The sequence below is a fragment of the Crocodylus siamensis genome, chromosome 3 (genome assembly GCF_052110815.1).
Source record: "Crocodylus siamensis isolate JL-2025a chromosome 3, ASM5211081v1, whole genome shotgun sequence".
Classification (NCBI taxonomy): Eukaryota; Metazoa; Chordata; order Crocodylia; family Crocodylidae; genus Crocodylus; species Crocodylus siamensis.
This window is the reverse complement of record NC_143397.1, coordinates 76,693,103-76,707,647: the sequence shown is the minus strand read 5'-3', so window position 1 is coordinate 76,707,647 and position 14,545 is coordinate 76,693,103. Positions and strand designations below refer to the sequence as shown.

At 42.4% G+C, this 14,545-nt stretch overlaps 1 protein-coding gene across 1 annotated transcript in view; it reads right to left on the bottom strand.

Annotated features, from left to right (window-relative positions):
- SHC3 (SHC adaptor protein 3) overlaps positions 1-14,545 on the bottom strand; it is a 92,535-nt gene that overhangs the window by 57,396 nt on the left and 20,594 nt on the right. The window contains exon 2 of the mRNA XM_090038555.1: positions 634-704. Coding sequence (XP_089894681.1) covers positions 634-704 — 71 coding nt within the window. The remainder of the gene's footprint in view (positions 1-633; positions 705-14,545) is intronic.

Here is a 14,545-nt window from a genome sequence, read left to right as displayed (position 1 = left end):
TACTTCAACGAAAAAAACCAAAAGTACATTTTCACAATTAAAGCCAAAAGCATCCACATACTCGGAAAGCAAAATAGACATAACACTCCCTAGGTGTCAATGATGTTGCTTTAGATCAGCAAGTATGGCTCAGTATTAATGCCAGAGTCGGGTCTTAAAACTTGTTAATAAAGAAGAATGCAGGCAAAAAATTTACAGAAAAAAAACAGTGACAAAAATTAAAGCAAGGTTTGGTTAATATTCACATAAAGAACCCTGGCATGCTTAATTATAATAAGCCATTCTGAACTATTATAAACTAATATCATTTATCCTTCCAAAAGGTAAATCAAAATGTGCCGCCTGGGTTAGAACTAAAAACATTTTTACGATGGTAAAAAACAGGTGATAAGTCAGTTAAAAAGATTCTCATTATGAATATACTTATCTTTTAAAAGAGAATGGTATGAATCTGATACCTGTTCTGGCTGGGTTCCCTAGAAGATCTAAGACATCCACTCATAAATGCAAAATACCACTGGCTCAAATACCTGAACATTACATTATATATTTTTTCTTCTCCAGTTCTAAGCTTGACTATTTGGATACAATCCAAAGAGTTAACTATGTACATTTATTGGCAGAAAGTCTTACCTTGTAATCTGTGTTCTAGTATTGAAGTCAAGAGATCTCATTGAGCGTAAGACCTCTATGCACCCCAAGTACTGTAGGGAGAAAGAAACAGTTGTAGCATGTGTATTATAAGCACTGTTGAGTTCTAGGAGGAAATACAATTAATCAATAAACATTATTGTACAGTCTTTGTTTTACAACTGTTTTTTCTTGCTTGTAACCTGGATTTTCATTACTATATTCTAGGTCAAAGTATTATTCCATATCCACTACATTTCAGTTAACATTCTGGTACACTTTTTATATCTAGTCATTGTAATACATAATTCATAATGTAGTCCTGTTCTTTTGAGTATTTCATTCACATTAATAATACCTTTTTCAAATTTGTATATATTCAAAGGACAAAACACAAAAAGGTAGTTGTGCCAAAATATGCCAATACATAATCACATCTAACTTCACATTATAATATACTGATCTATATATTATGGTCCAGATCTTTCAAAAGTCAGGTACACAGCTGCATGCAACCGCATGTCTATTCACATATTGTATGGATGAGTGGATAGCTAGAAACAGTTATTTGCACATATGCTTTTCCCTGGACTCTTAAGTATCTGTGAGAGGCAAAGTGTTTTTGATGATACTTTATTGGACCAACTATATTTGGGACAGATGTTAGCCAAGCTTTCAGGAACAAATGTTTAAAAAAAAAAACCCCAAAAATGCACTTTACCGGAAGAAGCAGAGAGTTATTTCAACCTGGCTCCACAGCATCTGTATTGATCAGGTGCTTCAGTGGAGCTTTTTGGCATTTCTATCTAAAACTGGTTCAATCAGCTATTAGATAAACGTGCCAAAAAGCCCCACTAAGGTGCCTGATCTATACAGACATTGGGCAAGCCGGGTTCAAATAACACAATGCCTTTTCTGGGCGTGTGCTTGGGTTTGGTGCAGGAGCACACAAAGTTTAAAGTACAGCACTGTTTTGGTTTTTTTACATCTGTAAGCAGCCAAAGTGCCATTCTTCAGGTCTAGGAAAGTAGCGTGCCTGTGGATCTGAAAGCAAGTCTTACATCTCTTCCAGCTATGAAGTTGGACCCTTAAAAGATAGATACTACCTAAAAAGAATATTTCCTGGACCATCATGGCTACAACACACCAACCTTACAACTTCTTAGATATGGTTCTTTAAAAAATAGTTTTTTAGAAGACATAAAAAGCAACATGATCCTTTAATCAGCTGGTTGTTACTTCAGTAAAGAAAATCCCAGAGAGGACATGTGGACCATCATTATCCATTATTCTAAAGATAATCTTGCAAAATTAGAAATACTTTGGTCAGGCAAAGTCTAGCACTTGGAAGTCTGAATGCAATCTGTCTTACTGTTACAAGTAAATACTTTTATTTAATACTGTTACTGAAAAAGGATCATATTAAAAATATGCTAAGAAATGATCATGCCTAGCAATTACTTTGATAGAAATATATATATATAGAGAGAGAGAGACAGACAGAGAGACAGAGAGAGAGACTGATTTTTCAAAAAGCCAAACAACCGTATAATTGCACATGAAGATATTTACACCTTACTATAACCTATATTATGTGTTTCTTGGTAAATGTAAGTATCCAGTTAGACATAAATGCCCTAGTTCTCTATTTCTCTATTGGTTCAAATTCATGCACAACGGGAAGAGTAGGCATAGCAGAACCCCAGTCTATCCCATCTCTCAAAGCACCCTTTTCTCCATCAGGAGTGAAAGACTGGTAAATATAGGAGCTGGCTGTTACCTCTGGCAGGACCTCACAAGTGGAAATTCCTTCTACACAAGGGAAGAATGAGAGGAAATTTCCCAATTGCAAAGTCATTTCCCAAAAAAAGACACTATGGGACCAGAGTCTCCAGTCTGCTGAGGCCACAATTCACTATTTGCAAGTACAAACATTTGTCATGTACAATCTGCAGTAATTGTGTGTGCACACCAGATGTACAATTACTCACCAGATCTTTTGACAGTCAGGCCCCGTGAAGCACATAGATAAAGAGGGAGAGTTATAGACAGGGCCCATTACTTCACTGTTTCTTACATCAATGTAACTCCAATGAAGACAAAAGAACTATGCTGATCTCAAACTGCTGCTGAAACAGAGTGGAGATTCAAGCCCACATTTTTGCATTATGGATTGGTAGCTGTCCAGAAGTCTCATCAGGGAAAAAAATTATACTGAATTTATGAGATTTTAATTGAAAAGCCTGATAAAATAAATAGCAAAATATTTTTATGGGTTGTTTTCGTAAGTCCAGCATAATTTATTACTGTATATTGTTTATCCCTATCAAATGTTATTGGAATCACTGAATTTCATAGATTTCATAGACATTAGGGCTGGAAGGGACCTCGGGAGATCATCGAGTCCAGCCCCCTGCCCAAAGGGCAGGAAGTCAGCTGGGGTCATAGGATCCCAGCAAGATAAGCATCCAATTTACTCTTGAGTTCACAAGACTGAAGCTCTGAGTAAAATAAAATGAGAAAGTAACTAGCTACTTTTAGTTAATTTGTTCATGTTCACCATAGAAACTAGTCTCTGGGTTAGGTTTGTTTTAAAATCTATTTTCTATTCCTTTGAAATTCCCCTGCACCTCACTTCTGGGATTTTGAAGAGTTGGTAAAATCATAATGCAGAAAATCCCATGTACAGTGATTATTGCATTGCGGGCCAAATTTTCATACTGTAAGTTAAAATATATTTGGGAGACCAGATCCATGTGTGTACAGATTGAACTACATTTTGCATACACAAATATAGCAAGAACAGTCAGGAACTTAGTGCAAAATTTTCAGACTTCAGTGCAAAATATTAAGTTGCTAAATCTATATTTAGCCACCTCTGAGGTAGGCTGAGTTTCAGTGAGGCCAAAGCATCCACTGACTCAACAGAATCGACTGAAGTTATGCCAACAGACACCTGTGAAAGATCTTTGTCATGTTGTCTGTGCTCAATAGTCTTACCTCAGTGATGGTTTGCTGCTTCATTTGCTGTATTTATTTCATTTTGGATTTTTTTTCATGTGATAGTATGTAATTTTTTTAAAGAGAGCTACATGTGACACTTTAATACTCCTTAGCCTAAGCTAATGTACATTAAGGGCAAACATCTGCACATGCATGCCCTTAATGCACATTAAAAATGGTGAATTTAGGCTATTGGTGCCTACATTTGATACTTGCAAATGCAGGTATCAAATTTAGGCGTGAATAATTAAAGCGTGTCAATGAACATGTAGATGTGTTAAACTGCACTAATGCTATCCCAGGTCAGTCCACACACAGCACTAATGTGCTTTAATGCCTGTACATGTAGACACCTGCCTAAATTCGCTTAATGCACATTAAGTTAATGTGCATTAAATTTAGGTATGCTTAAATGCACATGTAGACATGCCCACAGTGTATTTGGTATTGAAGTACTTGGCTTCTATTAGCCATATTAATAACTTGGTAGTGATACATTCTTTAATTCCATTACTTTCTTCTTGTATCTACGTTCAGCATGAGATCATTAATTTGCTGTGATTAAGAAGTTGTACTATATTGAAAATTGCATGGAATTATTTAGAGCCAAATTCAGAGAGGTAAGTTTGTGAGTGACATGTATATACACATACACTAAACAAATAATAATGATAAAGATGTATATAAATTTAATGGAACTGATTTTTTTATCTTCCAAAAATTATCCATTTTACACACATTCTATGCAATAGTTGTTATACGGTGGGTTTCATAGTAGCTAAGGTCAGGAGGGACCTGAACAGATCATCTAGCCTGACCCCCTGTCACAGGCAGGAATGAATGCTGGGTTCACAAGACCCCAGACAGGTGATCATCCAACCTCTTCTTGAATTTGACCATGGTAGGGGCGAGGACCAGTTCCCTGGGAAGTTGGTTCCAGATTTTGGCCACCTAACTGTAAAATATTACTTTCTGATCTCTAACCTGAACCTATTCTCCGTCAGCTTATTACCATTGTTCCTCATCACCCCAGGTGGTGCTGGGGAGAAAAGGGCTCTACCTATTTGCTGTTGATCTCCCCTGATGAGTTTGTAGGCAGCCACCAGGTCCCCCCTCAGCCTCCTTTTGCTGAGGCAGAACAGGTTCAGGTCCCTCAGTCTCTCCTCATAGGGCCTGCCCTGCCGCCCTCTCACCAAGGGAGTGGCCCTCCTCTGAACCCTCTCCAGGCTGGCCACATCCCTTTTGAAGTGTGGCACCCAGTACTGGACGCAGCACTCCAACTGTGGCCTGACCAAAGTTGCATAGAGGGGAAGTATCTTGATGTACCTTTGGATGCATGGCAAGGTATGGCTGGCCTTGCTGGCTGCGGTCTGGCATTGGCAGCTCATGTTCATCTTGGAGTCAATAATGACTCCAAGATCCCTTTCTGCCTCTGTGCTTTCAACAGGGGAACTCCCCAACTTGTATGTATGCTGTGGATTCCTTCTCCCAAGGTGAAGCACCCTGCATTTGTCTATGCTGAACCCCATCCTATTCTCATCTGCCCACTTTTGTAGTCTGTCTAAATCTATTTACAGCCTCTCCCTTCAAGTGTGTCCATCTCACCCCACATCTTAGTGTCATCAGCAAACTTGGACAGCGTGCTTTCCACCCCCTTGTCCAAGTCACTAATGAAGATGTTAAACAGTGCAGGCCCGAGGACCAAGCCCTGGGTTACCCCATTGCTCACATCTCACCAGGTTGAGTACAACCCATCCACCACTAGTCTCTGGGTGCACCCCATCAGCCAATTTTTTACCCATTCAACTGTTCAGGCATCAATGCCACAGTCGCTTAATTTATTGATGAGGATGGGGTCAGAGACAGTGTCAAAGGCCTTCTTAAAGTCTAGAAAGACTACGTCCACGGTGACAGCATCATCCAAGGATTTAGTTACTTGGTCATAAAAAGCAATCAGGTTGGTCAGGCAGGACCTGCCTTTGATGAACTCATGCTGATGTCCCCTGAGCATGATGTCCCCTCCAGGCCCCCCACAGATGTGCTCCTTGATTATTCTCTCCAAGATCTTCCTGAACACTGAGGTGAGGCTTACAGGCCTATAGTTGCTTGGGTCCTCCTTCCTCCCTTTCTTGAAAATTGAAACATTAGCCAGTTTCCAATCCCCCAAACCTGGCCAGATGACCACGAATGCTCATACAGCTGGGCCAAGGGCTCCACAGTGAACCCTGCCAGTCCCTCAACATCCTTGGGTGGAGGGCATCTGGACCTGCAGATTTAAAAATGTCTACCCCACCCAGAAGAACCGTAACTACATCTGCACCGACTGAAGGCCTGACAGAGCTATCCCTGAGATTGTCCCTACCTCTGGTAGGTGGGATGTCCCGGTCCTTGTTCAAGAAAAAAGAGGCAAAGAAAATGTTAAAAATAGCAGCTTTCTTGTGGCTTAGCCACAAGATTACCGTTTGCGTCTTGCAGAGGCCCTACATTGCCTGGTGCCCTCTTCTTGCTCCCAATGTACTTGAAAAAGGACTTTTTGTTGTCTTTAATCCTGGACAGTAGCCTGAGTTCCATTTCTACTTTGGCATTCCTAATAGCCCTCCTATACTCACGGGCTAAGGAGGAGTACTCCTCCTTGGTGATAGCTCCTCTCTTCCACTGGTTGTACACCTCCTTTTAGTCCCCAGGCATTCCTGAATGCCCTTGCTGAGCCAAGGCAGTTTCTGAGCACTCTTACCCTCCTTGCTTCTCTCAGAGACTGTTATCCTTTGGGCCTGGAGGATCGCCCCCTTAAGGTACGACCATCCCTCATGGACTCCCATCTCCTCTACCTTCTGGGCCCTCAGTGCCTCCCTCACTAGTCTCCTAAGCTCACTGAAGTTGGCCCTTCTAAAGTCAAGGGCTTTAACCTTGGTGTGAGCCCTTGACGCCCTGCATTGGATAGTGAAATCCAGCAGGTGATGATCACTATTGCATAGGTGGTCAAGGACCTGCAGTCCCCTTACCAGGTCATCACCCGTGGCCAGGACCAGGTCCAGGAAAGTGTTACCCCTAGCGGGGCTGTGCACTTCCTGGATAAGGTGAAGGTTCTGTAATAAAGCCAGGAACCTATGTGAGCAGTCAGACCTGGATGCCTACTCCTCCCAGCAAATGTCTGGGTAGTTTATGTCACCCATGACAATAACATCCCTTGACCTAACCACCTCCATAAGCTGACTGGAGAAGTCCTGGTCCAGCTCTTCCCCCTGGTTGGGTGGTCTGTAGTAGACACCCACTATAAGGTCCCTTTTGCCACGCCCCCTTGTAGTTTTACCCATAGTGTCTCTGCCTGACCCTCCTCTAACCTCAAGCTAATCTTTGATGATGTGAGGTGCTCTTTGACATAGAGCACAACCCACCCCACCCCACCTTTCGTCTCTGTCCTGTCTATTCTATATAGGGTGTATCCCTGAATGCCTGCCGCCCAGCCATAGGTAGGGTCCCACCAGGTTTCTGTGAGCCCTACTAAGTCTGGGTTCTTACAATCAAGAGGCACAGTTCCTCCTGCTTAGTCCCCATACTATGAGCATTACAAGTTACTGATACCTCTTCAGTTTATCCAAAAAAAGGGATTTTTTTCTTTAATTCTTATAAACATACCTATGTAACTCAGTTTTCATTTTTCAAAGGACTGCATTGGTAAAGGGAAAGTTTTAGATTTCAGGACAACTTATTGCTGTTTCAAAATTATAGGTACAAAACCAGAGACTCAGAGAAGGCTAGACTGAAAATTTGTGCTGTATTTGACAAATTTGTATATGTGTAAATGTATTACTGTTCCCTTGGATTTATAGAGCATTCTTGCTCCTTAATTCTGATACAATATATGGATAGTCACTTATCTATAACTGCCTAAAGGGAATAAAAGAAGAAAGAAGATCCACAAAGAAGACTGTAGGCATGTCCCAAATTTAGCACATTGACAAGTTACATAAAATCACAGAAGCTGCTAAAAGTCATAATGGTAAGTTTGCAATATTCCTTACATATCAAAGCAAAGATAGGAACTCTTATTTTTTTGAGGTTGGAAGATGCTAACCATTACCTGCCACTGCATGTTTTCAAGTAATGAGCTTTTTGTAAACACTGACATCCAGATGAACACAAATCCAACAACAGGGTGATTTCTCTCATGTATCTTCACCTCAAAACATTCTTCAGTACTAAGAGTGACCTCTTGAAATACATGCTAACAAGGGTCCACAAATTAGATTTCATAAATTTCATAGACATTAGGGCTGGAAGGGACCTTGAAGATTATCAAGTCCAGCCCCCTGACCCAGGAGCAGGAAGTCAGCTAGGGTCAAAGGACCCCAGCAAGATAAGCATCCAACCATTTCTTGAATGAGTCCAAACTAGGTGCCTGTATCACTTCTGGAGGGAGTCTATTCCAGGCCTTGGGGGCTTGGTTAGTAAAGAAGTTTTTCCTTATGTCCAACCTAAAACAATCATGGAGGAGTTTATGACTGTTGGCCCTTGTTATCCCTTGGGGTGCTCTGGTGAACAGATGCTGATTCCCTCAGATCCTGATGCACACCCCTTATGTACTTATAGGCAGCCACCAGGTTACCCCTCAGCCTGCACTTTTCCAGGCTGAAGAGCCTCATGGCTCTCGGCCTCTCATCATAGGGCCTAGTCTCTTGTCCTCTTATCATGCACGTGGCTCTCCTCTGGCCTCTCTCAAGCTTCTCCACATCCTTCTTGAATTATGGAGCCCAGAATTGGATGCAGTACTCCAGCTGTGGCCTCACCAAGATCGAGTACAGCAGGAGGATGACATCCTGGATGCAAGACAGAGTTTTGTTTGCTTTACTGGCTGCAACATCACATTGGTGGCTTATATTCATCACATGGTCAATCATTACCCCCAAGTCTCTTTCAGCTGTGGTGCTAGCAAGCGTAGCACTGCCAAGCCTATAAGCGTGCTACAGGTTTTTTCCCCCCGGAGGTGGAGTACCTTGCATTTTTCGGTATTGAACATCACCAGGTTTATATCTGCCTACTTACTAATCTTATCCACGTCAGCCTGGATTACTAGCCTATCCTCAGGTGTGGACGCTATGCCCCAAAGTTTAGTGTCATCGGTGAACTTGGCCAGTGCAATTCTGACACCAATGTCCACATAGTTGGTAAAGATGTTAAAGAGAACATCTGAAAAAACAATCAATATAACAAGGACATAAATTGTTTATTCATTCATTTCAAAGAACAATGTGCACAAACAAAAAAATATTGCCTATCTTTGGCTCTAGGCAGCCCATGAAATAGTTGGAAAGAACAGTTCTAAAAGTAAACTGCATGCAATCCTCCCTGTTTAACATGCATGAAAACCAAGCAGCTAAAATGTACTGGTGACCTTTACCAATACCCAACAGAGTTCTCACATTCCTTCAAAGTTCAAGAGAAACAGGGGTCCTCAGCACATCCTGAAGTAGGCTTGTGTTACACTAGAATAGAACAAGTTCCAAAGTTATAGGACTCTCATGGATGCCATCCTGCTTACTGTCCCTTTTCTCATAAGGCTACACTGAATTAAGATAGAACAGCCTAAAGAAAAAGACAGTTTTCAAGTAGGTAGGTCCAAATCAGTTAGGCCTTTTTAATCAGATACATAGTATAAAGTCAGTACAAATCCAAAAGCATAGTATCACGCACTGCTGCAATAATGCCCCCCTTAGCAAAGGAGCTGCCAAATTCAATCTGTACCAGGTACCAGTAATGTGGCAATGCTTCTGGGTACCTGGGGCACATGTGTAACAGCAACTTTCAGTTGCCACTACACTGCCAGCACAGCCATAATCACAATCATGTGACTGCTGGTAGCAGCTGGTTTTTTCTGCCTTCCCCAAGTCAGTACCTGGGGTGCTTGCCCCACCCTAGTTACACCACCACCAGCTAAAATTTCTGGGTAGATCTAAGAAAGTAGCCATAGATCTCAGTTTTTCATACTATACCTTGGTAAACAGAGATTTTTTTTTGATCACTTGATATGTCCCACTTTTTTCCCATCTAAACAATCAGTTATTTTTAAGAATGAAAAATGCTTATTCAAGACTCACTGCTAGGCAGTCTTGAATTTTGCTCTTCATTTACAAGGAACAAACAGTGGAACAAGCGTTCAGCATGATCAAGTGCTTGTAATGAAAAGTCAAATGAGTGTAGGCACTACCAGAGCTGTTTTTGCTCAAAGTGAATACTAACAACATTTGTGCAGTGTTTCATAATATGCTCATTCAGAACACCATGGCTAAGCACAGACATTCAAGAAGCCCAAGTAGGAAGTGCTCTAAGTAAAGCACTTTACACAAAGCACTCTTGATTAGGTTGGGACAGAAGAAGCTGAGGTGCGTGTGGGGACAGAAACCCCTCTTCCTAGCCCTCCACTCCTGGCCAGGCTGTGAATGGGACTGGAATCTGAGGCTGTCACTGACTTGGGTCAGTGACAGCCGGGGGGACAGGGCCAGCCCAGAGGTTGGGCAGAGTACAGGAGCTCTGCTCAAAGCTAAAGCATAGCCCTGTGCAATGCTGCCTGGGATGGCAGCAATTGTACTCTAAGTTAATCCTTGATAGGATCTGGCACAGATGTTCAGTAAAATGCTCTAACAAAAAGCACTTTAATATCTCATCCATTGAGGGTTAACTTGAAGTGCAATTTGCCATTGTTAAAGTGATCTAAGAGCAGTGAATGTCTGTCTAGTTATGGCTTTGGAGCTCTTTCTGCCTGCTTAAAGTGAGATTGCTGTAACATCTGTACCTAGCCTATGTTACTGGAAGAAAGCTTCCACTCCAAGAAATAAGCATATGTTGCTGCAGAAGCAAAAGCTGGTAGTAGCATTTCCAACATACAGGGTCTTTTAAAAAAGCATAGCAATAGATGCTCCATGTAGATTCCAGTCAACAATCAAATCTAGAAGTAATTAAAGCATGGACAGCAGATGCAGATGCAAACCCAAAAGGAACAAACATACTGTCTTTGCCATTAGCCTGACTTCTATCCTGGGGAAGATCTTAGAAAAGTTTATTAAGGAGGCCATCCTTGATGGACTGGCCCAGGCTAACATTCTAAGGGACAGCCAGCATGGGTTTGTTGCGGGTAGGTCTTGTTTGACCAATCTCATTTCCTTCTATGACCAGGTGACCTATCACCTGGACAAGGGAGAAGAGATTGATGTCATATATCTTGACTTCAAAAAAGCCTTTGATCTGGTATCCCATGATCACCTCTTGGCCAGACTGGCCAGTTGTGGCCTTGGCTCCACCATGATCTGCTGGCTGGGAAACTGGCTCCGTGGTCGGACCCAGAGGGTAGTAATTGATGGCAGTCACTCATCGTGGTGCCCTGTGACCAGTGGGGTCCCTCAAGGCTCTGTCCTGGGACCCATCCTGTTCAACATCTTCATTAATGATGTGGACATTGGAGTCAGGAGTGGATTGGCCAAGTTCGCCGATGACACCAAACTTTGGGGCAAAGCATCCACGCCAGAAGATAGGCGGGTGATCCAGGCTGACCTGGACAAGCTCAGCAAATGGGCAGCCGAGAACCTGATGGTGTTTAACACCGAAAAATGCAAGGTTCTCCACCTTGGGAGGAAAAACCTGCAGCTTCCTTATAGGCTTGGCAGTGCTACGTTGGATAGCACTACAGAAGAAAGAGACTTGGGGGTCATCATTAACCACAAGATGAACATGAGCCTCCAATGCGATGCTGCGGCTAGTAAAGCGACCAAAACGCTGGCTTGCATCCATAGATGCTTCTCGAGCAAATCCCGGGACGTCATTCTCCCCTTGTACTCGGCCTTGGTGAGGCCGCAGCTGGAGTACTGCGTCCAGTTTTGGGCTCCACAATTCAAAAAGGATGTGGAGAAGCTTGAGAGAGTCCAGAGGAGAGTCACGCGCATAATCAGAGGTCAGGAAAACAGATCTTACGATGACAGGCTGAGAGCCATGGGACTCTTTAGCCTGGAAAAGCGCAGGCTTGAGGGTGATCTGATGGCCACCTATATGTTTATCAGGGGTGACCACCAGGATCTGGGGGAACGTTTGTTCACCAGAGCACCCCAAGGGGTGACGAGGTCGAATGGTCACAAACTCCTGCAAGACCGTTTCAGGCTGGACATAAGGAAGAATTTCTTTACTGTCCGAGCCCCCAAGGTCTGGAACAGTCTGCCAGTGGAGGTGGTTCAAGCACCTACATTGAACACCTTCAAGAGTAAATTGGATGCTTATCTTGCTGGGATCCTATGACCGCAGCTGACTTCCTACCCTTTGGGCAGGGGGCTGGACTCTATGATCTCCCGAGGTCCCTTCCAGCTCTAATGTCTATGAAATCTATGAAATAAGCAAGCCATACAAATTCTTACCTGCCCATAGCTGCTATTTAGTTTTCTAGTAGTAGCTGGAATTACTATACTGGATACTACAATAATATACTGCACACCTGCCCCTCAAATCACAGGTGGACCCATTCAACCAGTTCCAAACAAGTTAAGAACTCCCAGCCTCCATAGTCAAAATACCTCAGTATCAATACCTAAGTTTACCAAAACTATGCAGCTCTTCCTGATGATGTACAATGGATCAGGTATAATGTGGCAACATTTGTTTAAGGAACCTAATTTGGTCTGTAGACATTTTAGTACTGGTGCTGATACATAAGAAGATAAAAACAGCCAGTTAATTCTCAACTTCCAGATTGTCAAGGCTACCAACTGCAAGCACTTGGAAACTGGAGCACATTTATACTAGAAATCTTTATAACAACAACAGAGCCCAGTAATTTAATTTTTACAGTCACTTTTCAGCATATAACAGCACTTTACCCACATACTTTCCCTCAACCTGTAAAAGACAAAGGAAGAGTAATCAAGGAACTGCCTTCTTTTTAGTACAGGCAGTCCTCGGACTTATGACACAATTGGTTCCTAAACACAGCATCTTAAGTCAAAATGTTGTAACTTGGAACCAATTTTCTTATAAGAAACAATGTTATAAATGGGGGATTGGTTCCTGAACCAAGGCCCCATACCCTAGTTTTAACCAAAAATAACCCAGAATTTTGTACTCAATCAATTATAGATGAGGAATATAGCTACGTTAATGTATTTATATTGTAAATAGCAATCATATTGATTTGGAAGGGCTTCTTTCAGGTGATTTGGTTGGACTTTTTGAAGGGTTCTTGGCTGGAGTCTTCTCAGGAGTCTTGGCTGCAGGTTTTCTGGAGTCTTGTCTGCTTTCTTAAAGAAAGTGCCCAAGGAAGTTTGGACAGATGTTCTCCAGGGAGATGGGCGACACAGTGAACGTGTTCGCTGGCATGGCTTGGTGTCAGATCAAGCATTGTAAAGTTAAAACTGCCTGTTTCATAAAGTTGAAACAGGGTGTCAATTTATAAATGTTGTAAGTTTGAAACGTTGTAACTTGAAACATTTTAAGTCAAGGACTGCCTGTACTCAAGTCACAAAGATATTTTGACAATTTTTTAAACTGTTGCTTTAAGTGGACATTTATTGCCTTAATTACTTTACTAATTTGAAATGGGGTTGACTGGGAGTTGAACTGAATATGGCTGAAGTTAGCCAATTAGTGGGCAAAAATCATTAAAAAGAAAAAATAGGACATTACAAAATTTATTTGGTCATTTACTTCACAAGCAGATCATAGTGTATTTTAGGTATTTATTACATTTTGTAGGATATGGCACTAATAAATATGTCCAATGCATTTTGTAAAATGTAATTACAGCTTAGTAACACTTAACATCTGCACAATAATCTATTAAATTTCTGTGGAGAAGAAGCAAGAGTCCCCTGAGTTTGGTATTTTGATATACACCTCTGAACATACAAGCCAGACGTATCCATGTCATAGTCCTCAGACTGGTGGTTGACAGCTTGTTGAGCATTTCAGAGGTGCACTGTAACAGAAGTCACTTGACATTTTCCATCTAAACAAATGCTGTTCACATATTTTGCTAGTTTTGATGACAATAATATTGGGCATAGATTTCTAGGATTTGGAATAATTAGCAAAGAAGTGACCTGTTTCACATATCTTTCCCTATCCCTGTTTCATTATTCTTTAAAGAGTATTTTACTGTACTTATAAAAAAAGAAAACCTCCTTCACTCAGTATTGTGTTGTGACAGTACTGGTCTGTGAATGGAAAGAGCTTTACTGTGCATTGTTTCTAAAATCCTGGTAACAAAATAAACCCCCCAAAAACGCAAAAAAGTGCAGCCAAAGCTGACCTGAGCAGGGTATGGAGCCCAGGGCAAATCAGCCCATGCAGGGCCCTGCCCCACCCCCACTCTGATCCCACGTGCTCTGAGCCTGAAAAAGCTGCCACCGCCATTGGCAGCGGTGGTGTTGGTGATGGGGGGTGGGGGGCGATAGCAAGTGGCTGGATGCAAAGCCAGCGGTGGTGGCATAGAGTTGCTGCGCTCACTCTGCCCAGCTCTGTGGGCCCCCCTAAAGCGTGGGGCCTGGGGCAGTTGCCCCAATTTGCCCCCCCCACCACCACAGGGACAGCCCTGAGTGCAGCACACAGCACAGGAGCATGTGCCACAGAAGCATGTGCCAGCAGACACGGAGGCTCAGTCCTTCCAGAACTCTATTTCTGGCCTAGCTACTCCAGCACACTGGGAGCCAGGAGTGGGGAAATTACATTTTCCCTGAAGTGGGGCATTTTGCCCCACACCAAAGCACATGTGCAGGGGCATGTGCAGCAGCAAAGTGTCATTAGTTGTTTGCCACTACAAGCACATGCTCCTACGTGTGGGGATGTGCCTGTACAATTCTTCTTTACATAGAACATATGAGGATCCAAACACAATCAGGGAACTTCGGAAAAAGAAAAAAGAAGCATATGAGCAATGGAA